Source organism: Sphaeramia orbicularis, chromosome 7, assembly GCF_902148855.1.
Source record: "Sphaeramia orbicularis chromosome 7, fSphaOr1.1, whole genome shotgun sequence".
Taxonomy (NCBI): Eukaryota; Metazoa; Chordata; class Actinopteri; order Kurtiformes; family Apogonidae; genus Sphaeramia; species Sphaeramia orbicularis.
In genome coordinates, this window is record NC_043963.1 from 22,271,656 (window position 1) to 22,297,963 (window position 26,308).

Genomic DNA, 26,308 nt, shown 5'->3' on the forward strand with positions numbered 1-26,308 from the left:
AGTCATTTCTCACTGGGGGCTGCAAAGTTAGCGATAATTGGTTCCTAATATCAATATAAATCGTTGGGTTGGAACAGGTGGAACTGAGTCGACAAACGTTACTTTCTTTGCAGCTTGGACACATTTAACCCTTGTGTGGGGTTCAGATTTCTGTTATTCAGTCAGTGTTCGTAGGTGTGGTGGTCCCGCTGCATTTGTGGGTTTTTAATTCAACAAAATCAAACAATTTTATGTTACAATACTCAACAGATGTTTACTTCATCCCAATTACAAGCAACATGAAAAGCATATACAGGGTGGGGAAGCAAAATTTACAATATTTCGAGGCAGGGATTGAAAGACAGTGTATGACCAATGAGTTTATTGAAAGTCATGAGAATTTATTTGCCACAAGAAAATTGACATAATAGAAAATGTTTTTATTCTATGTGTCCTCCTTCTTTCTCAATAACTGCCTTCACACGCTTTCTGAAACTTGCGCAAGTGTTCCTCAAATATTCGGGTGACAACTTCTCCCATTCTTCTTTAATAGTATCTTCCAGACTTTCTCGTAATAGTTTTGCTCATAGTCATTCTCTTCTTTACATTATAAACAGTCTTTATGGACACTCCAACTATTTTTGAAATCTCCTTTGGTGTGACGAGTGCATTCAGCAAATCACACACTCTGACGTTTGCTTTCCTGATTACTCATATGGGCAAAAGTTTCTGAAAAGGTATGGATAATAGTGTTAGGTATGATTATAACATCAATATATGTTTGGTTTCAAAACAACTGACGTAGTGCCTGCTGAGAAAAAACAACTAAATGTTCATTGTAAATTTTGCTTCCCCACCTTGTATGTTTAATATTTGCCTTTTGCCTTTGCTGGATCACATTTATGAAATTAAGTGCTACTCATTTTTAGTAAAATGTAATACACCGTAATTTCCGGTCTATAAGCCACTACCTTTTTCCACACGCTGTGAACCCGCGGCTCAAAAATGATGCGTCTAATTTATGTTTTCCAGGCTAATGATCAATCTGGCTGTCGAAGAAGGAAATACAGCTGCTGCACGTAAGCTTGACATCAGTGAATCGATGGTGAGATGTTGGAGACGGGGTGGGTGTGGCTTATAGTCAGGTGCAGTTTATAATCCGGAAAGTACAGTAATCAAGATATGAGGGGAAAAAATTCATACAAAAATAATTACTACTTGCTTTTAAACGGGTCCCACAGACCCAAACACCATACAAAGGTTAAACACAATACAACCAACAAGTTTATGGCAACAGGACTTAAGACCTACCATATCAAATTTAATACCTTTGAAAGACTTTTTGAAGGTACTGTATTAAATGCAAATTTGCAAATTCAAGACTTTTAAGACTTTTTAAGACCTCATAGGAACCCTGTATTTAGGCATAAAAACAGTCACTACAGGCAAAATGTTGGGAGTATAGTAACTGCATGAGTTTGTACACAGTATCTGGGATGACGGCGGCTTTATTGTAGTTCACTTTTTTTCAGATTTAAGTCTGTTTCAAACAAGTGCCACACCCAAACGTTTCCTAGCACACATTAGGGAGGGTTCCCTGTTTATCCTTAACTTTAATCCTTCAACAGGCTCTTGTAAAACTGCAACAAATGACAATGCTAACAAAAGCAGGACACACTTTCTATTTGTGTAAGCTTAGATGAAGACACAATGTAGATTAGAGTTGGTAAGAATATAGAAGTTAACAGCGCATATACTGTAGTGGATGTATGGCAGACCTCTTCTTTCGCCACGTGACCAAACAGCTGTGAACTGTTTGTGTTTGACCTCTGTGTTTCAGACTCTATGTAACTCCAGACTGCGGTCAAGAGGTGCAAGTCTGGAGGGTGATAGTTTCAACAGAATCGCAATTAGTCATGGCATCGGACCTCTTTTATGACAGGCTTAAACAGGCTTTTCATCCACAAACTGCATCAAGTGTAACTGCAGCGATCCCACAAAAGAAACTAGATTCCAAGTTTCCACTGAAGCTCCAAAGGGGGGAAAAAAGCTGGCAGTGTCATCATGTCAACACACTAGTAGTGCGCAGTAGCACCGCTGATTCATGGGAAATTTAACGACACTTCAGGAAAAAGATATAACAAACAGATCAGTAGCCGATCATTCAACACTGATGACCTTTAAGATACACTCTCCTCCTTTTCCCTGGTATTCAGAAACACCTCCACCACCTGCCTTGCTCAGTCATTGTTACAGATAAGAGCGGTCTACTGTGAAATGCACCATGACTAAAAAGTGCAGCACTTGAAGGACACTTAGTCATCCTGAAAAAAGCAATAAAAAGACTGTTTTTTTCCACCTGTTTTACCTTTGACTTTGAGGTAGTGCCCTCCAAAACGGTAGGCCTCGAAGTTGAGGGACAGAGGAGTGTTGGATTGATCTAAAAACAAATCCACCCGGGACAGCTCAATGCCGTTCCTCTCAAATACTGGCCCTAGAACCTCCCTAGTAACACATTACAAAGAAAAAGCTGTTAGTTTGGATTTATATAAATTTCCATCTCTGTTGTGAACCCGCAAAATCCTCCCAGTCTCACCTCAGGGTTTTCTTTTTCATAGCAGGTACAATTTCTGTGTTTATGTCCACGTTGAGATCAAACTTAAGGCTGAAGCACTCCTTACTGGGGTCCTGCAGAGGGAACAGACGCACTGTTAGTTTACACAGGTGGGGCTGCAGCTCTGAAGGCCGGCCTTGAGCTTGGACTATATGTGTGCTCTCAGCAGATCCACAGGGGGGCTCCTTCTCACTACACTGCTAAGCTCAGACAAAAAGCAGTCTGGGAGATACCATTATCATCATTACAGAGAGTAATGGTGATTTGCTAACACACACGCTGTTACTGAGAATCCCACCTGGTATCTCTGAGTCATACAACTGATAACAATGAAGATTTCACTGCCACAAACTGTAAGGGAACTGAAATTTAACTACAGTTCCACGGGGGGGCCATTTTTGTGTTGCACTCAGCAGCCCATGTGTGCATGTGTTACGTTACGCAGGATTACTTACATCAGTGTGTCTTCTCCGTGGCTTCTTTTTCACCAACTTCATCCCCCCTGTTTTACGCTCCCTGAAAAACAGTTATAGATACATTATTATATTATCCTTAAAGCAGCTTCTGCAAAAGAACACAGAGGGAACTAACTGGTACATGTCACAATTAACACTTAAAAAACAGCAATTAACACATAAACACAGCAGACGCACATGTCATGGCTGAAAATGTTGTCCTTCAGTGTAAAAGGACAAAAACTTTACAAACAGGCAGCTGTACATTAGCACTAGTATGACATAAGGGAGGGTTACTCACCCACGGTCATTGACCCCCTCATCTTCTTCCTCCAGGTCAGAGGGGGGGCTGGTGCGCGAGGGGCAGGAGCGCGTGGACACGTTCCGAGCCAGGATGGAGGCTAAAGGTTAAGAAAACACAGCAGTTGTTCTTTCTGACAGATTAAATATGAGGAAACCAATATGATCGACAAATACATGTTGTTATTGCTGTGTTTATTGTTGTGGCACAGTAGATTGTTTTTGGTGCAGTGCAACAAACTGTAAATATTAGGAAGAATTAGAAATGCTATAAACATATACACACTAGTTAATTAGAAAAAAAAAGCAGAGCCTCGAGAATGATTGTTGGTTAATGTACACATTCTACAGACATGAAGCAACATTAACAGTGATTTTTAAAATTTTTTTTTGCAATCTAGATATAAGAAAACACTAAAAAGCTTATTTGGCATAATGCTAATACACATCATAATGAGGAAACTGTTGTAAGAAAGGAAAAAGAAAAGGTGTACCTTGAGGTTGTAAGTCAAATCGCGGGTGCCGGTCAAAGTGCATGTTGTCTGTATTCTCGGAATGGCAGCGTGAGTCACATGACTCACACAGGTGAAGTGGGCTTTTGTTATTCAGGTCTTGGCAGTCTGGATGGTGGCAAACCTGTACACAACATGCAAATACAGAGAGGAAAAGAGGACAACAGGAAGTCAGATCAATGTAAATGCAAGTACCCAAAGTGCCTGCGTTAAAATACCATAACATTTAAACTACTGGCCCAAAGTGAAAAGGGTAACACAGTCACACACATTTAGAATAAACAGCCCCCTCCTGTACTATTGTTTCTGCCACAATTAAGTGACCGCAGAAGCTGCCATCGGCATTCCTGAGGTTTTGTAACTCCCTCTTTCCCACCATCTGTCCCCCCTCTTTGGCAGGACAGCTAATTGACTTAAAGTTACACTCAGTTTTTCACCTTGGGAGGATCTCAGACCAGCTCAATCTAATCTTAATCCTTTGCATAATCTAAAAAAAAAGAAACCCTGAGAGGAGGAAGCAATGAACTGACCACAGGTCAGGCTGCAAAAGCCCTGCAGAGCTGAGGCGACAGGCAGCAGAAGGCCACAGGATTAAGCTACCTACGTCTCAGGCCAGACACACACACACACACACACACACACACACACACACATACACCCAACCCCTCCTGCTCTTTACCAAACTGTGGCAGAGCACTGGGGCTTCTGGGACATCTCCTCACTCCACCCTGCGTCCCCGACTGGCCGCCACCCGGCCCCTCGGCATCACCCAATCTCAGCTCAGGAAGCAAGGATGTATGGGGAGATACAATGGAGGTCCTGCTAATGTACTTCCTGTCATTGTTTCCATGTACTCAGGAGGAGCAATGTGTCTAAGCATGGGTGTGTGAGTACATGTGCTCAGAACAGGGTTTGAGGAGTCCAGCTTTCGTATACAGAGATATGCAAGAGGTAGACATCTCTCCCAGACTAAACAAAATTGTATAAGCCTGCCATAAGTAACCATGTAGCCATAAGACATAAATAAGAACTGCCACATGCTATATCTAAGAGTGTTTATGTCTCATACTCAAGATGTGAATTACATTGAATCTGCCCCGACCCTCTGTACAATACCGTTATATTTTGCAGATGGGAGCAGGAGTTTCCTGGACTCTTGCAAGTTTCCCCAGTATCCATGCCAGCAGGGACCCAGGACCCCAATAAATATCCAACTTGCTACCTCGCTGTGTTGCTAACTCACTCTACAGCGTGCCCCTGTATAGCCACACTGACAAGCTGCCTTATTAATCCACTGCTCTCAATGTCTAGCCAGGTATAATCGCAGATTTTGAGGAGCAGGTCGAAGGGCTGCGGGAGGACAGAAGGAGGGAGGAAGGGAGGGAGGGATAAGGTTAAGGAAGGGTGAGGAGCCCCAGCAAAGATATAAACCCGTGGCAGGAAGGAAGAAAAAAAAAAAAAAAAAGATCCGTCCAGAAGCCTTTCAGAAGTACAAAGCCCCCCCTCCTAATCTTGCAGCCTAATTGGTGCCTGTGCTCTGTCAAAGCCATCTGACGGTCCTGCAGAGATTAAACAGCCCCGCTCTGAGCACAGAGAGCCAGGGTCTTCACCTCCTTTTTTCTCTCTCTCTCTCTTGGCTTATTCTCTGTCCTCTGCCACCAGTAACGACTCCTCCCTTCCTCTCATACAACCAGGGTCACTATACCCAGGCACAGCCCCAACCAGCGAGAGGTTTTAAATAGAAAGAGTCACTCAAGTCAAGTGAACTCTGAGGCGAAACAAAACAAGTCAGTGGCCTTGTTTATCACAGTTAGCATGGCCCTCTGGTACTAAAGACAACTGGAGTTAAAGGATGAATTGCAGCTTGTTATACTTTTGGATGCAGATTTTAATCACATGAACAAATAAGTTTATATTTAACAATAAATGTGCAAAGCAACAATGCGATCTGGGAATTTTGGCAACTCCATTACACCAATTAGTCAAAATCAGATTTCTTGCACTTTTTAGGAGTATTTATAAAAGAGAATTAGTATAATAAAAGCCTAATATATATCAGCATGCATTTATTTAAAAGGCAGACTAAACATAACAGAGCACAGACCGGCCATCAACATGAGTCAGAACAAACCCTTAGCACCACAAGTTACATTACTGAGTACATCTAAACTATGTAGGTGGGAAGCAGAGCTAAATTTCATTAATGTATTTTTTTTAACTTAACCTTTATTTAACCAGGAAGTATCTTGAGATAAAATATCTTTTCAAGGGAAGCCTGACATAAATATAATGTATGAGTGCGACAGAATGCAATCGAACATGGTTTAACTTACAAATAGTGCAATAAACTTTCTAACTTTGGGCCCTTCTGTGTAATTAGTGGTAAAAACATTTAATAGCCTGAGAAGAATTGCCTTACACAACTTGAAAAAAAAAAAAAAAAAAAACACACAACAAAAAGAAATACAAGCAGTCTAATGATTTTACAAAAGCTTCATGGAGTTCAATGCCAACTACTATAAATAGAGAAAATACCACATAAAAAAAAATGTATACCAAGTGCTTTCCCTCGACTCATCTGGTTGACATTCACCTTTTTAAAGGACATCTGCTTTTTGAAATGCAGGTCTTGTTGTGTCTGCACTCACTTTGCAGTCACCACTATAAAACGCAGCTTAGGGGAAATACGTTAAAAAGAGGCTGAACTCATTTCTCCATCTATGACGTTTGACAGGATGAGGATACAAAGGATTGAAGTGTCTCGCTTTTGACTGACTCACTGACCTCAGACGACTGCTTTACTAGATGGCCGCCCCACCACGAACGGTTCCACGGCAGCAGAGGCGTGCATATCTGTTACAACATCACCTACTTGAGCTTCTCTGAAGTAAACCTCAACGCATGCCCACACAATTTCGTGTAGTGGAGTCAAACGCCTCTTCACATAGAGGTGGTATGTTCGCCATGAGATGTGGACACACATGACTCTGCCTGCAAATCAGATGCCATATTTAGACAATAGTCCAGATAGGTAGGCCTTCCTAACTATCAAGTTTGGGTGTGCACATTCCTGTAGCTAAAAGAAAGAAAGAAAGCAGCTGAAAATATCTGACGCTTTGGCCAAGACAAACCAGTGCATCATGAAAAAATGAAGAAAAGACTGCACTGAAGGACCCAGAAGGACACAATGGATAAAAAGTCAAACCAAGAAAGATACACACCTGAGCAGGATTTTTGCAATACTCAACATTCCTATTGATCAGAGGCATGATTGATACTTTGAAGCCGCCCTGACTTTCATTATCCAGCCTTTTCTCTAGCTACAGGATCAGTTTTCCCAACACAACAGGAGAAGGAGGAGTGTGTTAGCGAAGCCGACTGCAAGAGGAGGCGACGATGCGGTACAGCTGACAGGGGAAGCTATGCGTGCTTTGTGCTGTGAATGTATCAAATGTGTGTGAGGCAACATGTGTCATGTGAGTGTATGTCGCGTGCATCCACCCGTTCACCCTGCATGCCTGCTCTGAGATTAGTTAGCAGGGGGGTATGGGGGCAGGGGGAGTGACTGTAGATGAAACTCATACACACAAATGCACACACACACATATATATATATATATATATATATATATATATATATATATATATATATATACTGTACACACACACACACACACACACCGGTCATTTCTCCCCAACAGCTGAGAACACACAAAGGCCCCATAGCGTCCCTCGTCCTGGCTTAGCACATCCAGAGCCACGTGGCATCTGCTTATACACCCTGGTTTCAGATCCAATCCCCTCTGCACACATGCAAACACAGGCATGCCCATTCCAACGCTGTGTCATCGATGAGCAGTTCATCAGTCGCTCAGCTGTAATAAAGCTGTTCTGTTTGAGCGAAGATGACTAGACGTTCCTGGGATGAATCAGGATTAATACATTAACACTTAATCCTCCAAATACTGCCATGCTACAGGGGTATAAACACATGAGACCCTCTACTGAGCACATTGTTTTAGACATTTACAGATTAGTTCATCTGTTTTAGGAGTGGAGATCACAGAATAACTCATGATATTATTATGATACAGCAATTCTACAATACTTCAAAGATCAGTACAATGCAGAGTTATTCAAAAAAAAGAGAAAAGAATACCAATTAGAGGTGCACAATTATATCATTTGAGCATCGTCATCATGATGTACGTGTGTGCAATAGTCACATCGTGGGTCCTGTGATGTAGGAGGCAAATGAACTCAGTGTGTTGTCATCTAATTTCAAGGGTATTTGACACACACCGCACGTAGCAATCAACCAATCACAATCATTATCAATCAGTTTGGAGTGAGTCAGTGGTAACATTGAAAAATGAGCAACGAACAAGAGAAAATCACCGTAAATGAAGACTTGGCGCAAAAAAGAAAACCATTGTCAGTTATCTGGAATTATTTTGGCTACAAGAAGGATGATATTGAAACACAAGTTCTGTGTCAACAGTGCCTTGAACCTGTTGCCACAATGAGAGGAAACAACTAATTTGTTTAACCATTTACATCGGCACCACACAGCTATTATATACTCCTCAGTATTGTTTCATATCGCAATATATATCACAGGCTTAAAAAAAATTGCAATGTCAGTTTTTGTTAATATTGTGCAGCCCTAATATGAATAAAAAATAAATTAGGTTTGTATTTTTTTCTTTATTTATTTACTGGACTGGGATGTCAGTTTCGCAGAACAGAGACAAAACAATACATGAAAACACAAAAAGGTTAGCGGCTGTTCAACCCATGCAAACTGTTTGGTAATGAAGATCTGTTGAGATGTAATGACTGCATGTGGGGAATGTCACAGGGAAGTAGTGTTAAGTTAAATTCCACGGAGAATCTGTGTAGAATCATGCTGCAGTATGGTACAGTATATCATATCATCACCTTCCTAAAATAATTGTTTAAGTAATTTCTTGAGATTTTTCAGGAAACAAAAAAAAAACTTAACCAGAAGTATAGTCTGAGTATTTAATGATTTAGACAAAAGTCATTTTTTGTAAATCAAAAAATGACATGATCAATTATTTTAGGAAGGTGACGATATGAAACAGCATTTTACAGTCTAAGCAAATGATCAAGAAAATGACAAGACTGACATTATAGAGCTGCTGGAGAGGATGTGGAGGAACCATGGTGGATCATGCCCATGTTTTCTGGTCCTGCCCCTCTATCCAGACTTACTGGAAGGAAGTATCTAAAATCACCTCTAAAGTTTTGGGTTTTAAAATCAGCACATCATTCACTTCCCAGCGAGTAAAAAGACCATTTCAAAATACTGGCTTAACCTCCTGAGACCCAGAAAAGTACAAGTTTTGGCTTTTTTTTTTACATTAAGTAATTGCTTTTATTGGAAACAGCGTGATGAAACAATTTTTTCAGATGCATTTTTAAAATTTTTAAGGAATGTCCTTTGCGGTAGACAGGGTCTTTTTTTTTGTTTTTTTTTTCCAGTAAAGCTGTGAAACTCTTGTCTCCTACACAGGACAAAAATACATTGCTGGGTCTCAGGAGGTTAAAAGAGAATGTCCACCGCTGACTGTCTTTACAAATATTGTAAAACATCTCTATTTACTAGAACTGATGACCGACACAATACGACTGCAGAAAGAATTGGGTGAAGAACGTTGGGAAAAATGTCAACGTTTACATAACCTGTGAGACAAACCTGTAAACCATTAAGTGTACAAATTGTGTTGTTTGTCCAAATAATGCAGTCTTTGTAACCCCTTGACCTCATGACCTGTTTGTTCTGCCTTTTGTTTTTTGTATCTGTTAAAAAACTTTCAAAAATAAAGAATTTTTTTTTAAAAAGATTGCCATTATGAAAATAATCATTGGTTGCAACCCTAAAGAGTGTGATGCTAAAACCTGAAGAGTGAATAATCATGTCTGACGACCAATGGGAAGGATAACTGGATTTTATAAAAGTCCAAAAAGTGATCTGTAGTTAAGGGTGGAACTTTGTGGGACTGCACTGTCCTCATCGTCACCATAATTTTACTTCCTGTGGACAATTTTACGTAAGTTTGGACAGCTGGCCCCATCCTGCAAACGCTGGAAAATGTATGAGCAATCAGTTTTTGTGTATGGGAACATATGAGGCACTGAAGGAAAGGGTGTGTTTTTGGTTTTGGTTTGTTTTTTAGTCATTATTAATACCTGAGAGTGCTGATACTGGTATGAGAAGTTGTAAATGGGTATTATTATTATTATTATTATTATTATTATTATTATTATTTGTATTATTATATTGATATTCATATAAAATAATAATTACTATATAGAGCTCATCAGGAATAGAGAGTGGGGGTAGGAGTACATAAGTTTTTACTTCTTCCTACTCCTTTTCGAGCATGTTTAATTTCATTTCATTTATTTTATTTATTTTTTTTTTCTTTTGTTTACTTATCAACCTTTTATGTATTATTACTAATATTTTGTTGGTTGATTTTGTTTTGATTTCACTGTCTACATGTTCGAAATAAAAATGTCAATCAATCAAAAAAAGGCCACAGATAAATTCGGACCCAGATTACAGATGTTGACTCAGTGTGAAGCAATACCTGTCCATCACAAAGCAGATCTGCTCTTTCACGCTCTCTCTCTCTTTCTTCAGTCTCATATACCTGAAAACCACTAATAACATTCAATGGTTTGTAAAATCCAAAACCTCCCGTCTGTCATGAATCCAGGCTATGTTTCTTCCTAAATCTTACAACCCTCTCGGGAACAGCTTGTCCTGCCAGAGCGCACCTAGCACTTATGTAATAGCGTGCATCACCATCTGCATATTTGTGTTTGCATCAGGTCAAAGGAGGAGTAAGAAAACGGTACAAAAGCTGCAGGCAATAGTTTTTGTGTATCTTCAGGGTTGGGATATTAAGCTTTGCTCATTTTGTTGCATATGGAGGTAAGTTAATGACAGCGATAGGGCAAGTAATTAACCAGCCTAATTTGAAAAAAAGAGGGTGCAAATAAAAATAAATAGACTTTTTTCCAATTTATTTTTACAGTTGCTGTGTAGATGTGTGAGCATTTGGAGTTGCCACAGAGAGTAAGGTTTATTTTTAAAGTGCAAAACAAAGTAAAAACAACCTACAAAAAACAGGCAGCAAAAAAATGTAAAATCTTATCTTTTATAGACATATTGTGAAAACCGGCGTTCCCACACATTTATTACTGTGTGTTATTGCTATAACACACAGCTGTTTGTCATAGTGGTGCCCACACCCATAGAGCAAACTCAAATCACCGTCATTGTTCCCAGCAGCCATCATCAACCTTACTCAGCCTCACACAACACACAACACGCACAAACATAAAAAAACATGAAACCCAAGTCAGTCTGAATCAACACAACAGCCTGATTAAAGCTTTTTTTATCAGGACACTGGATAATAGTGTTTGGCTAAACTCTATTTGCTCATTTGGGCCAGTGTTGTGTCTGACACTGAAAAGTCTTATTGCATTTCAGTTTTTTAACATTGCTTTGTTGAGACTGCGGGTGACATCCAGGTACAGTGTGTTTAATGACACGGGCCAACTTTAATGCTTAACATCACTCCGCTCCCACAGAAAAAGGCTGCTGTAAGGTCCTGTACTAACATGCAAGTCATCATTGATTTGGCAACTGGATGAGATTCTCCTCAGCGGTAAGTTATGTTAGCATTAGCTCGGATCCTCGTAATCAGTCATGAGGAGCTGGAGGAGTCGGCTCGAGTCAGCCTCCCACCCTCTTATTTTCAAACACCCCACCGCGGCCTTGTCATTTCTCTCTTGACACCAGAAAGAAAGACGCTAAAGTGCATCCCAATAAACACACCTACACACGCAAATGATTGGTTAGTCCTAGACTGCAGGCACAGTCATGCACGGTCTTGTTCAGACATTATGACTGGAGTGAACTCAGTTAAATGCACAGACAGACTTTGGTCGGAACAACTCATGCCGTCTACAGCATCGAACTAATCAAAGATAACCCAAAAGTCAGACACAAGTACACATCACCAATGGTTCATAGTCTACGACTCTTAGAAAGTCAGACAACAACTGTCTGATTTTCACAGTCAAAAACAATAATGTGCAAACCTTTGACCTGTATATGCATCGACGCCATAAACTACAGACATGCAAACATCACAATAGCACTGATTTGATCTGACATTGCTATAGAGATGTTGTTATCAATATTAATAATAGATTCACCAAAATATCACATTAATGCAAGAGACATAATGACATGATGTTTATAGGTCCATAATACTTCTTCAGTTATTATTTCTAGCACTTATTATACAGTTGAAACTAAATCTGATCATCAATTAACAATTTGTAAGTTCCGTTTTTATGAGAATAGTATCCTTTTTATAGTAGATATGGCGGTCAAAACATTAAAGGTTATCTAACTGCTGCAGTTACATAACTTTAAATAATGCTATTTAACTGTAATCTTCAGTTGTTCATCATCTAAAGGACACAGTCAAATGCTGGCATGACTTACTGTTCCAACCAATCGCTATCCTGACTGCAGATGTGCTCTTAAGATATTGACCGGTTTTCAGCTGCAGCTAAAAACCCAATATCAGCACCTGCATTAAGAATGATGGATCGTCAAGAGAAAAACTTTGAAGAGTTAATGCGTAAAAAATTGAACATGTTCTTCATCAGTCTGATCTGACAGAGGCCAAGACAGGTCAGCCTTTGCTACATGCTACTTGTTTTAGGTTCCTTTCTTGTTAAAGCCAATTTTTATTGTGCTCTTGGGGGCAGAGTATTCATAAGTCTGTAAGATGTACAGTATATGTATGTATAGTGGAGAGGACCTGCTTTCCTTAACAGTACAGATTTGCTATTAGCCATGGCCCAGTAGGTGGGATTACTAACAGCGGCCAGGAAGGCTGAAAGAGATCAAAAGGGGAAGCCTGGGCAAGCCTGGCCCAGGTCTGATTTATTTTCAATAAATGAATGATGCATCTGTTTTGGAGTGGCATGGCAGAGAGCTGCTGCCGCTTGCTTGCTTTCTTCTGCGGCCATCTGTCCTCTGGCTGGGTGCAGAGGTGGAGGAGGAGAGCCAGGACTGGGCTTTTTTAATGCGGTCCTTATGCAACGAGACTGCCTGCCTGCCTGTCTGCATGCCTGCTTCCTATTAACCAACTCTCCCTTATTCTGGTACAGTACCCTCCTGTGCTGCCTCACACACACATGGATTTACTCAAACAGAGGCACTTGTTGTGTTCCATCCAAAAGCCCAACACATGTCGCATGACTGTGTGTATGTCAGCCCGACACATGTTAAATGTTCACAAATGGACCCCCGGTGGTAAATTCAGCTGAATTATATTCCGTAACAGACATCGGGCAGACATGAGGTCAGGTGTTTAACTCAGAATGAAGTCATCCTATTAAAAGCCAATATCTGGAAGACAAAGCAGACGTACATAACTACTATTACACACGCTTTTTGACTGGACACGTGTAATGGATACTTTAAGGATAATTCTAATGATAACAAGCTCAATGCTCATGACTAAGGAGGAAAGCGAGGTTTCAGATGATCTGCTGATTAAAAACACAAAACAATGGCTCATTATGATTATTTACAGGAATTCATAACTATAATGTTGGCAATAAATTCCAGGTCAACATGGAAACAATCTAAACTATGATGTATGTCAGTGTGGAAAGAAATTAATTGCTAACATTGAGCAGTAATGTTGTTGTTTTCCATATATCATGTTACTATAAATAAAAGAAACGCTGGATAAACCTCTAAAAAGAACATAAGTAATCAGCCCTGATTATGAATCAGAATTACTTCCAAAAAAGCATTTCATATCCAGTTTATCAGCAGATTAGTCCATGACTCACTTGCTTGTTTAAGACTGTGTAACCGTACACTGTATTTCATAATGTCATTCTTCTCTGTTCTGTGAGACATGATGACTTTAGAATGGTTTTTCCCATATTGCACACTATAGGCGTTTATGAGAAATCAGCCAGTAATCTATTACCCATACAGTGACATCAGCATATATACCCAAACATTTACATTTCCTCCTCTGGTGATAAACATATGAATTCCAGTTGCGTTGACTCCAGCACATCGGTAACTCTCCATGAAAACTCTATCCTGATCGACAGCCTTTATCGTCTGACTCGTTCATTATCGCATACAGCAGAGACGTACACAAAGAATCTAAAGATGTAATCCAATACTGCCCAAAGGTCCACAAAGACACTCTGGGGAAGAAACTCAGGAACAAACATGCTTACAGGAAACACTGTAACTCCTTTTTTGTGCATTCCATTGAAAGGTATGTTTCAACATGCAGCAAATTTGCCCAAGAAAAATATTACCTCCTCATCTTCCACAAGCCATTTTCTGACTGAGATTGCTTTTTGAACCATCTATTCTAGGATTCAGTAAAAAAAGTTAAACATATTCAACCCCATGCAGCCAAGGCAAATATTTACACGACACCCAAATGACACATGCCACTGTCACAATGTCGTCACCGAGCAAAACAACATATTGGAGCTTCTTCTTAAGCAGGGAAACACTGTTAAATCCTCTTAGAACCGGACAAGTCAAGGTAGCCTAGTTGCACACTCCAGTTAGTCCAGCTCAGGATGATCAATACAAGGTAGAAGCAGCACTCACCGGCAGCTGGTCTCTCTTTGCACTAACAAAGTCAAGTGTACTGACTGACTGTCTAAGGCTGGACTATGATGCAACAAGCCCTCTTATCCATAGCTTCGGGGCAGGAGAAGAAGGAGAGATAGACAAGAGGGTGGTGAGCAAGACCAAAAAAGGAGGAAGTTAGAGAGAATTTTAAAAAAAATATCACAATGAGCTGGTCCAAGTCAAATCACAGCTTCTAACTCAAAGATAATTTGGACACAAGCTGTTCCAAATTTGACATGGAAATTGATTATTTGTAGACCACTCTCAATTTGGTATGAAGATGACGGAAAGGAGGGGAACTCTGGTGGGTTCTGCAAGTTGTTATATCAGAAGCAGATGTGAAATATGCAGACATAGGAGGAAAAGTTAAAGTGTGGGTTTACAGCTAAACTTCACAACCTCACAGACGGAAAAGGTATTTTAAGTAAATTAGTTAAAGTATATGGTAACCCCATTAACGTAACCCTGAATGTTTATGTTCTCTTATAGTCCTCCATCTACTGCTTTAACTTACAATGAATGAATATTTCAACAACACATGCAAACCTGGAGCATCTGTAGAAGCAAATTCCAGCTAAACAATCACACATAAGCCAAAAAAACCTAACTGATTATTTTATTACACGGTGTGAAAGTGCCATCATGTAAGAAACCACTAAAAAAAGGCTTGATATTATCTACCTACCATAGAAAAAGACCTCTTCCAAGGAAAGACAAGCTCTTTGAGTTTTCTGTAGAAGAACTGATCAATATCTCTGATATCCAGCAGGCAACAGGTGTCCAAAGTTTTAGTCCCAACCTGTATTGAACTCCCCGCAAAGCTTCTAAGAAGAGTATGGATGTCAAATTCCTCAAATAATCCAGATCTTTAGGATGAAACACCAAACAGGGTCAATCTGACAGACGGAGAGATCGAAGGAACCTGAGAGAGAGCTGAGGCGCTCACTGTGTTTACTATAGCAGCCAACTGGGAACACACACACGCACACACACAGGCAGAAGATCCTCAAACCCCGCCCATCCTCTCAATCACACCCCCACATGCTCGCACACATCCCGGCTGACTCATGTAAACTCATACTGAAACTTCTGTTTCTCCTGGGAATTAGCAACCTTCTCCAAAAAAAAAAAAAAAAAAAAAACCCTTTGATGGATCAACCGATGCAGCTCCAAACGTACGACTTAGTGAGCGTCATCAAATCTTTGAGTCCTGCTTGATTTAGCACCTCATGTGAACTTTGACCCCGCCGCGACAAAAGGTCAAATAAGGGAGTTCAGTTGGGTTCCTTTGAAAACAGTGTTGACTGAGTGGGGGGAGTGGGAAGTATATCTGTTATGTCACAACATACCACTGACATTCATTTGTAACATATCAGAGTGTCTTGTGTTTAGTCTGTTAATTCAATTTTTTAATCAAAAACTGGAACAGTCGGCACATTTTTATACTGAAATTAAATTAGGATTGATATAAAAATCCTTTGCTATTCCACTTTGAAGTAGAGCTGAATGGGCTTTAAAACTCACAAAGCAATGTGGTTATGAAAATGAAAATATATGATAAAATAAGAAAATAAAACATTTAAGTATCAAAAATGAAGAATTGGCTTACAGATACCAGCAGATAGTTATTATAAAGGATATTTTAATGTTCAGTTTTACAGGGTTCCTCTAGTTAAATTTAGGACTTTTTAAGACCTTTTTAAGACTATTCAGAATAGAATTTAATGCCTATTTCAAAGCCTGTTTCTTGGCCATACTGGCAAAAATTTGTGACTCCTAGAATTTAGGAAAATGTATTTATTTACCAATGCCTTGATTCCCATTGCGCTGAGTCATTTCTCACCCGGGGCTGCAAAGTTAGTGATGGTTTGTTCCTAATTTCCATATAAATTGTCTCGTTGGAACGGGTAGAACTGAGTACTTTCTTTGCAGTTTGGACACATTTAAACACAATACAGCAAACAAGTTTATGGCAACATAACTTAAGACCTACCACATCAAATTTAATACCTTTTAAAGACTTTTTTAACGTATTAAAGAGGTCATATTTTGCTAAACCCACTTTTATTAGTCTTTGGTACATTTATTTATGTATTTGGACCCTAATAGTTAATAAAATTTGAATTTGAACCCTCCAGATGCTGCAAAACTATCTTTATATTCATTCAGGCAAAAATCGAGTGGATTTCTACCACCCGTTTCAATTCCTTCTTAATTTGTTACGTTTTATAACTAGTTACGTCACGACATTTGCACATATACGGTCAAGACTTTCGACGAACATTTCTCCGAGTACGACATAATTGTTTGTCAGCAGCAGCAGTTGTAGTTCATACTGAAAATATGTCCAAACTTTGAGCATAGCATTTACAGTTTATGTAGACCACAGGGAAATTTAAAATGCATAATTCCATTTAAAAAAGTAAAATATCACTCCTTTAAACGCAGATTTGTAAATTCAAGACCTTTAAGACTTTTTAAGACCCCGTGGGAACCCTGTTTTATTAGTGGTAATGAGGTGTATTTACCTTGAAGTGTTTAAAGTGAGTAGATTTTAGTACTTTAAAGGATTCTACAGATGATTTCGTCAGTTTTATACGTTCCTCAGCCACACTTCCTGACTGGGATCTTAAAAACTTGGGTAGAACACTTATGCACACTTATGCATAAAATTGACTCAATCTCAGGTTTGTTGACCGAAGCTACCAGTAGTTGTAAACAATGACGCTGAGCTATTGATCATCCTGTTGCAATGTTGGTATATATGTGATCGGAAAAATCCAGAGTAAAGGGGGAGGAGGACAATGTGGACCCTGTTGTGACTCAACCTGGGATAACAGGTTTGCAAAGAAAGCTTCAAGTCTGTGGCATTGATCAATGTGTCTTTCATTGTATCATAGTGTCAGAAATTTATTTATTTTTTATTTATTTATTTATTTATTTTGAACACGCAAAGAAACAAAATGAAGCAAATCAAAACAAAAACAAAATAACATTTAAATGAACAGAATCTATCTTCAGGTATGTGCAAGTCTGAATTTTGCTTGGTCGAAAAGGAGTAGGAAGAAGTATAAACTTATTTAATCCTACCCCTCAAGTGCTTTTACATCTTCATCACTAACCTAATACAACAACCAAACAACACATACACCACACCACAACAAATACACAATGCAGTAATTGTACCATACACAACAATATGTTCATGGCAGTACAGTCATACAAACAGACTCAACAATTCTGTCCTAAATTATCCTCAATTTAGGATAACAATTGGAATTTAGTCCCAGACAGTCTTTGCTCACAAGACCAGGACAATAGCTGCCTGTGAATCACTGCTACAACCAAAGATATCACAACATTCCCTCATCTTTTGTCTGGGAGAGAACAAAGTTGTACAGCGTGTACCCAGATTTACCACTACAGAGTCATTATCTTATGTACTTGATAAGAGGATTTTAACCGCAGGTGCATTCTGCTGTGAACAGTCTTTTCCTGCTGTAGGAATACAAAATATTTCTGAATAATTTAATAGATTGAGTCAATAAGATATTAGACAAGACCGTATTGACGGCATCTGGTTCTAACAGTCAGGTCTCTCAAGTGAGGGAAATATATTAGCTCAAAACATAAGAAACTGACACAAAGGTGGGAAGTACTGGGAAAAATGGGACTTTTCCATTTAATCTGTGGACAGAAAAGAGTATGTAAATGTCTGAATGTACCTGTGACCATTTCTCTGTTTGTTTTATACATTACACTAAAAGAAATAAAAAACTAGAAGCACTCGGAGAGCGCAGACCTCCGCCAAGGCTGATCAGTGACCCCCCCCCCCCCCGTTAGTGTGCAACATAACTCAAAAAGTTATGGACAGATTTTGATGAAATTTTCTGGTCTGCGCCCCCCCCCGTGGGCCCCCCCACCCCCGATCACCACCAAAATTTAATCATTTCTTCCTTATCCCATTTCCAACAAACCCTGAAAATTTAATCCAAATCTGTCCATAACTTTTTGAGTTATGTTGCACACTAACGGACAGACAAACAAACAAACAGACAAACAAACCCTGGCAAAAACATAACCTCCTTGGCGGAGGTAATAAAGTACAAAACATAAGAAAGTGCACCTAGAGAAACCTAGATTTAGTTTAATGCATATTTATAGATGCATTGATGAATTGTTTCTGATCAAGTTCAGGCAGAGAGATTTATTAATTGATGGATTTATTGTTACGTTGACTTAGTTGTTCATTTCAACAGTTCAGTGTAGTTTTCACGACGATATGATGACCAGGCAAGTGCGGCGTTATCAGCTTTTTGCCTTTAGAAACTACACTTAATGTTCTGGTCCTTAAAATCCACTGTCATTCAACCTCTGATAATATTGATGCATAAATAGAACCAGCCACAGGTATGACAAGACACAAAATGAACAGTGTAAGGCAGTGGTTCCCAACCTTTTTTTGGCTTGTGACTCCATTTTAACATCACAAATTTCTGGCGACCCCAGACATTCAAAACGGAAACATTTTGCTAAAATTAATTTATTTTGATCATGTAATACTTTGTTATACTATGTTGCAAGTAAAGGTAAATTTTAGACAACATTTAGTCTATATAATGTATATTATTATGGACGGAGGCAGAAAAGCCAGGTGTAGATTACTGCACAAAGTGAGAATTTGATTTTCCTTGGTCAGGATATGTACAGTCAGTCCAGCTTGGATTTACAAGGCTGACAATTAATACTGAACAAACAAGAACTCAAACTATGAATTATGAAAGAGCTGCAGCATCTGAAACCGACCACAATGAACATTTGACAGATAAACAGAACCCCAGTGCTTCAGTTTCAGCTTCACAGTTTGTCATGTCTTTTATGGATTGGGATTGTCTCTGTCAACTCACCAAGGTTATAATAGTTTGGGATTTTTCATTATAGTTTAGTTTTATTTAGTTTTCACTTTTTTTCTGTAATTCAGTTAGTTTTAATTAGTTTTTAGAGCAGGTTTGCTGGTTTTTATTAGTTTTCATTTTTTTCTAAATGCTTTGTTTTAGTTTAGTTTTAGTATTAATTTTAGTTTTGTCTTCCTCACCATTATATTCCCATAAATCCCAGACAGGACTCTGCCGCTTTCTCCCAACATTAGTCTCCATGTTTCCAGGTAGAGTGGGGATGAGAAGACGACTAAACGACATGTGATGAGAAGTGACAGACCCTGAAGTGTCATATGGTGCCGCTAGCTAAAATTGCTAGAGCAAAATAAATCGATTTCATATCAATCTGACATTTACAAAGATGAAAACGAGGGGAATTTTATCCATAATTTTTATATGTTTTAGTTAGTTTTGTAAGCACACAATACAGTTTCAGTTAGTTATGGTTTTTTCTTTTAATTACAGTTTTTTATTTATTTCAGTTAACGAAAATGTTTTTTTCAATTCTAGTTTTCATCATTTTGTTAGTTTTCGTTAACAATAATAACCTTGCAACTCACCATATACTTTTTATTAGTTTTTTTTTTTTTTTTTTTTAATCAATTACTGAAAATTTCAGGTGACCCCATTTGACTTCCAGGCGACCCCATATGGGGTCCCGACCCCAAGGTTGAAAAACACTGGTGTAAGCAGACTCCACAATACTATAAGAGACTCTGCCCCAGGGTTCTTTATCATTATATGTGGATAATCAGTGTTTTTATCTCTAAATGAGCACAGTAATCCTGGTCTGTGGAGCTACTACTAAACACATTCAGTATCCTTACATCTTCTATCTCCTGGCTGACGCTGGTGCTTTTCTCTGTTTCATATCAATGTGAACTTGACGCACCCTGAGAAGGCAGTCGACTGACTCTAGCACGGCGTAGTGTGTGGGAGACTACAGTGTTGCATATGTGTGATTATGTTATGGTGTGGTGGTGTGACTGTGATTTATGGCTTAAATGTCCCGTTACAGTCTAGCGCGCTGACCACGAACACAAACTATTCTCTGTTCTTTTGTCATTCGGGTTAATCCGAGATGACCTATGTTTAAATCCTCCTCAATTAGCTAGCTCACAAAAACAATACAGACCCGTGAGGCTGGGGGCTACATGTTTGGAATGAGAGGGGAAAAAAAAGGGGGCAGGGGGGAGGTGGACGGCTGAGATTCTCCTTGTCCCACTTCTTCAAAATAAGGCGACCTGTTGAATCCATGTCTGCCCTGCCGCCCCCCGCTGTCAGCCTTAATTAGGGGAGACTATATTTAAAAGAGTGGACAGCAGCAACGCAATTACCCCGAAGGATTAGACCCCACTGGCACTGCCATTGTTGGACACAGTGATGCAGGGACCTTCCCTTGATGCCTGACCTTGGCATTAACCCCTCAGTAACCATAAGCTCAGCATTCTTTTAAGTCTTCAATGGAATGGTTAAATAAGGGGGACAACAAAGGGAAAGGTGAGTGTGAAGATAACAAGGATGAGTAAAATGGTGTGGGAAAAAAAGTGTAAAAAACCAACGGGATTAAAGCCAAACATTTCACCTCCGACGCCGCTTCCAAGCTGCACGCTGACATGGTTGGCCTCAGTTAGGAGAGATTTTAAAGAGCGAGCGATCCACGCTTCCACAGCCATAATAACATGTTTTGAATTGGAGATTTTTCAAAGCTTATTATCGCCTCTCTAACTAAGCTGCACAAGCTGCTATTCGCACAGCATTTCATTAAGCAGTGGTTGTTTATGTTCTCAAAACACTCAGAGCCAACCGACAATTAGTGGAATTTGCCATGAGTAGAATCTTCGCATGCAAGGGATTTAAGGGGGTTGTTTCCTCTCCTCATTGGGGGACTACTCTTAAGTCTTTGAACCCTGGCTATATTGGTCGGCCCCTACAAGGCCGTTTCCAATGGAGCATCAGTCAGGTACCCTCTTCCTGTTATTCCCCCGTCTGCCGCTGCTGCATCCTGACTGGGATGCTCCCGGGGGTTTGGAGGTGGCGTCACTGGAAGACCACCCCCCTCTGGTGTTTATACTGTCTATAGATGTATGGAGACAACTCAGTGTCCAACGAGCCTATTATTATTGGAGGGATGTCAAACAAACTATGCACATATCCTGATGGACAGGGATCCTACTTCCTACATTTCAGTAGCATTACATCATTACAGTGAGTCTAATGTGTCATCTAACATTGTTGGTGTCTGATAGTAAGTTCCAAAATAATATTTCGACATAAAAGACAGTTTAAGTTTTATAAAAAGGTTAGGATGGGAAAACACTGAATTTCTTCTTCCAGTTGCCGTAAAGCTGCTTTAATTCAGGTGAAAATAAAAGACTTGTCACTAAATTCTGTAGTGCTGGGGCTCTTTCAACTTATATTTTTGTCTTATGGCCTGAAACTCTGTTGTTACATCATTGGCTTTTAGAGCACTCACCAGCAGTTCTTTTTTTAGCACAGAAAATATAAAATGTACTAAAAACAGGCCTCAAATGGAGCTTTTGTAATATTGTAAATGAATGTGAGTAGATGCCTATGATGCAGTTTTACTAATAATTGCCATGTAAACCTAATTTGTTGATAGTATATATATATATATATTAATTCAAATGTAAAGTGCAGACTTTATAGAAAGAGGGAACAAACCTGCCATGACATGACCCGTTCTGAAGCCTCAAGATGCTTCACATGGCAGTCTCCATTTTGTTTTATTGAAATAACTAGTGATGCGCAAGGTTATAATAGTTTTGGATTTTTCATTATAGTTTAGTTTTACTTAGTTTTCACTTTTTTTCTCTAATTCAGTTAGTTTTAATTAGTTTTTAGAGCAGGTTTGATAGTTTTATTTATTTCGTTCTTTTCTAAATGCTCAGTTTTAGTTTAGTTTTTCGTCTCTTTTATCTTCTTCGCCGTCGTATTCAAATAAATCCCGTCCAGGACTCTGCTGCTTTCTCCCAGCTTAAGTCTCCACGTTTCCAGGTAGAGTGGGGACGAGAAGATGATTCTAAACCACAAGTGACCAGAAGTGACGGACCGTTAAGTGTCGTATGGTGCCGCTAGCTAAAATTGCTCGAGCGAAATAAATTAAAAATAAATCGACTTCATACCAATCCGACATTGACAAAAACAAAAACGAAGGGAATTTTATCCGTAAATTTCATATGTTTTAGTTAGTTTTGAAAACACACAATACAGTTTCAGTTAGTTATCAATCATTTTTTCTTTTAATTGTAGTTTTTATTCATTTCATTTAATGAAAATGTTTTTTCAATTCTAGTTTTTGTCATTTCGTTGGTTTTCATTAACGATAATAACCTTGGCGACGCGTTTGCATTAGGACAATGGAGTTGTAGAAAAGCAAGGGGTAAAACTGAAACTTACTGACACCAATGACCACATGAAATTGTAATGTCAAACTTAATTACTGGTATCTACACTAATTACCACCCTATAGATGACAGACCATATGATGCAATGCTAATTAATGCGACCATCAGCTACTGAAGCCAAGTTACAGCTGCTGAATCCTTTCATGGTCTTGTTACAACCCCTTAAACACAACAGAGGCAGAGCTGTCTGTCAGGGAGAAAATAAGTTTTATTCAATAAACTCGAGCTCGGGATGTACACATCAGCAGCTGGGCTCACGTTAGCTGTCAATCAAAGCCCACACAGATGGCACTCACCTGTCAATCACAGCAGCCATTCTTTAATTCTGCATAACTTTTGGTATGCTAATATAATCTAAACAGGTGAATTACAGTAACATTTATCCTCGTGTAGGCGTCATGTAGGGAATTAAAATGAAGGGATCTGAACTGGTTTTGTATTCAGCTGTAAACATGTTTATTTCTATCATTTTAATATGAAGGTCTATATGTGTCGACTTTCTTTTTGAACCAGCCCCTCACTGAACATTCAGCTTACTTCAGTTCTTGACACTTTCTGGTCACCGCATTCTCTTTTCAACCCACTTGATGTAAAGATATTATTAAGTGAAATAGGCTTAAGTAACAATAGCTGCCATGACCTACTAAGTTACTTCGTCAAGCCAAGTAAAAAACAATGCCCCTAAATTCATTGACTAAATGTACATTATTGCTCCTCAATTAAACTAAACATCATTCACTTGGAGGATAAAAACTGTATGTTTTTATAAATTTTCCTTCTTGTAAAAGTTTAATACACTCATTTTAAAGGTGGGGTTTGAGATGTTTTTCTGGAGCATTTGTTACTATATTCCTTAAAATCCCCTTCACACCCCGATTACAACTAATTAATTAAAAGCTTTAACACAAAAATTTAAAAAATCAGTCACCTGTGGAACGGACAGGACTGAAAAAACACCATCCAATCATTCTGAGCACCCACTCGAAATGATTGAACGATGATATGTCCATCAAACTCAACTGCCATTCACCCCTCCCCCCTCCCCCCCTCTCTACGCATACCACTCTTTGAGCATGATTCGCGTGTTCCCAGAGGCTGGAAGCGCTTGTACAGGAAGCGAAGCCAGAACCTGGCTATATTAGTTATATTAGGATGGAAAGTTCACTAGCAAACTGTTTTGTCACCAACATAAATCACTAGGAAATGTAACATTAGTCACATAGGTCTGAACTGGGGCTGTTCTGTAAGAGTGGGGGTGTTGGAGGAAACTGAATGAGGTATGCATGGATACGTGAACCGGAGTCTCAACCGGGGCCGTAGCCGGTGAAGGAGCCTCAGCCCGTGTAGGAGACGGAGCTGTGGCCGGGGCCGGGCCGGACCATAGACGGCGTCGGAGTAAAGCCAGGGCCGGAGCAGAGCCTCACGGCGAATTGTTGCTGTCCAGCACTCGGGAGCCCTCGGGAGCGAGCACTGTGCGTGCCACTACTCTGGAGGCTTCGGAGGGACGTCTGAAGAAAGGGGTTTGGACTTTTGAATTGAGTATTTTCAAAATGTAGCTAGCTTGAACCGTTTTTCCAAGATCTCAGACCCCACCTTTAAGGTTTTAATATTATTGCATTGTTTAATGAGAACCATTATCCATATTTTAATCACAAAATTCATCAGAATCAGTAAATCTTTGTTGGAATTCCCCACTTGTCTTTGTTGTAATCTCTCACTTGTTGAAACAAACAAAAAAAAAGAAATCCAATCCCTGAATTCTGACGTAAATTGAGTCATAGATTCATCAGCTTGTCTTTCTGCCACATTGCATCCGATTGGATCTGAAAGCGTACAGCTGTGTTGAAAGCACCACCTGACTGGTTAACAGTTATTGAAGTGTGTGTCGTCAATGGAAGACGGAGCTGAGAGCCTGTCGTGGCCTGCTGAGGTGGCTGCGATCCACTCTGTAACAGGCCTCCAGTGAAGAATAACAAGGCTGTTTACATAAGTAGGAGTATCACATCTGAGAAATCATTTCCATTTACACAAGTCAACAATTTTTTGCACTCTTTTTTAATGCAACTACCTTTGAACTAAAATTGTCAGTCATTGCTCTGGTTGGGAGTTAGTTACGTGTCTATGTTTAACTACGGAGTTGGACAGCCTTAAATGTTCCCATAGACACATAATTATGGACATGGTGACAAAACTTAAGTGGCAAACCCTCACAATAAAAACAGAAACATTAAATCTTGAGGCTGGTTGCTTTTATTCAAGCCACCTCCTTGAGTTTTTGTTCATCTAGCAGCAGAAAACCATCAAAGCAGAAAAGGAAAAGACAATATATTGTGAGTTTTTCTTAATGAACAGAAAAAAAATCACACTGATCAAGTAAACTTTTCCTCAGCTATCCCGATATCCAAAAGACTCCAGACTCAGACCACTGCAGACCACCACCTCTATTAGCCGGCTGAACCTTACATTACTTCATAAAGTAAACTTTCCAAGAGCTTTTCAGTAACAGTTGAGGTCACATCCTTTTACATTCTTCCCAGAAAACCAATTTAAAGACTGCAGTCAGTCAACTTACTCAAGTACAATACAAGCTGTGAGAAGTACATGTGGTTTGCAATTGAGCAGAACTGATGAACATACTGTGTTTTCCTTCTCTGAAATAAACCCACCATGATAGCTTATTTTTCAAGATGAAAACAGAAAGGAAAATGGTAAGAGAGGAAATGGAACAAGACAAAGTGAAAACTTACTAAACCATTTCTGCAAAACCTTTAGAGCATGAAATAACAGCAAGAACAGTGGAAAGGGGATGCTTTAGGTTCTATTTCTATGTTTTTTACATGAGTGACTGGCTTCAACCAGGGGATCCCTGTAGGTTGAAGGATGGACTTCATCAGGAAATCGGAAGTGTGTTAGTGTTAGTATTAGTGTTCGTGCTAACTCCATTACACCAACAACTTGATCCATCTTTACCAGGAAATGCCACCAAACACCTTGTACCCTTCAGCCCCTTAGAGAAAGTGGGCATCGAGCCCAATGACAGTGTTTAGTTTCCAGCTTTAGCAGGTCTCTGTCAGTGTCAGTTAAGTGAGATTTTCTGCCAAGCAGTTCAGTAGAACAGAAGGAGGACGGTTGAATCCAATGTGTCTTGTGTTTGGAAAAATCAAAACAGTATAAAGTAAAAATGCTAAATGAGTCAACTGATGATAATAGGGTCATCCTACGTGAGGTAAATGTCAGGGGTGCGTCTGTACTAATGTTGACTAATAAGAAATTACTTCCCCTAAAAGGATCAGTTCAAGGATTACTCATCATATCTGACTGAATGGAGCAAAAGAGGGAAAC

The 26,308-nt window shown here is 39.4% G+C and overlaps 1 protein-coding gene across 9 annotated transcripts in view; it reads right to left on the minus strand.

Moving 5' to 3' along the window:
- Window positions 1-26,308, minus strand: part of plekhg5b (pleckstrin homology domain containing, family G (with RhoGef domain) member 5b) — an 82,172-nt gene that overhangs the window by 27,130 nt on the left and 28,734 nt on the right. For 5 of the 9 annotated variants that reach the window (XM_030139012.1, XM_030139018.1, XM_030139010.1 and 2 more), the window contains 5 exons: window positions 3,843-3,984; window positions 3,350-3,449; window positions 3,049-3,109; window positions 2,576-2,667; window positions 2,348-2,484 (listed from right to left, as the gene is read on the minus strand). In XM_030139012.1, the coding sequence (XP_029994872.1) occupies window positions 2,348-2,484; window positions 2,576-2,667; window positions 3,049-3,109; window positions 3,350-3,449; window positions 3,843-3,984 (532 nt within the window). Of the gene's footprint in view, window positions 1-2,347; window positions 2,485-2,575; window positions 2,668-3,048; window positions 3,110-3,349; window positions 3,450-3,842; window positions 3,985-4,976; window positions 5,367-14,273; window positions 14,358-14,577; window positions 14,634-15,286; window positions 15,552-26,308 lie in introns of those variants that run through there. The other 4 variants (XM_030139016.1, XM_030139017.1, XM_030139015.1 and 1 more) reach the window with 4 other exon arrangements.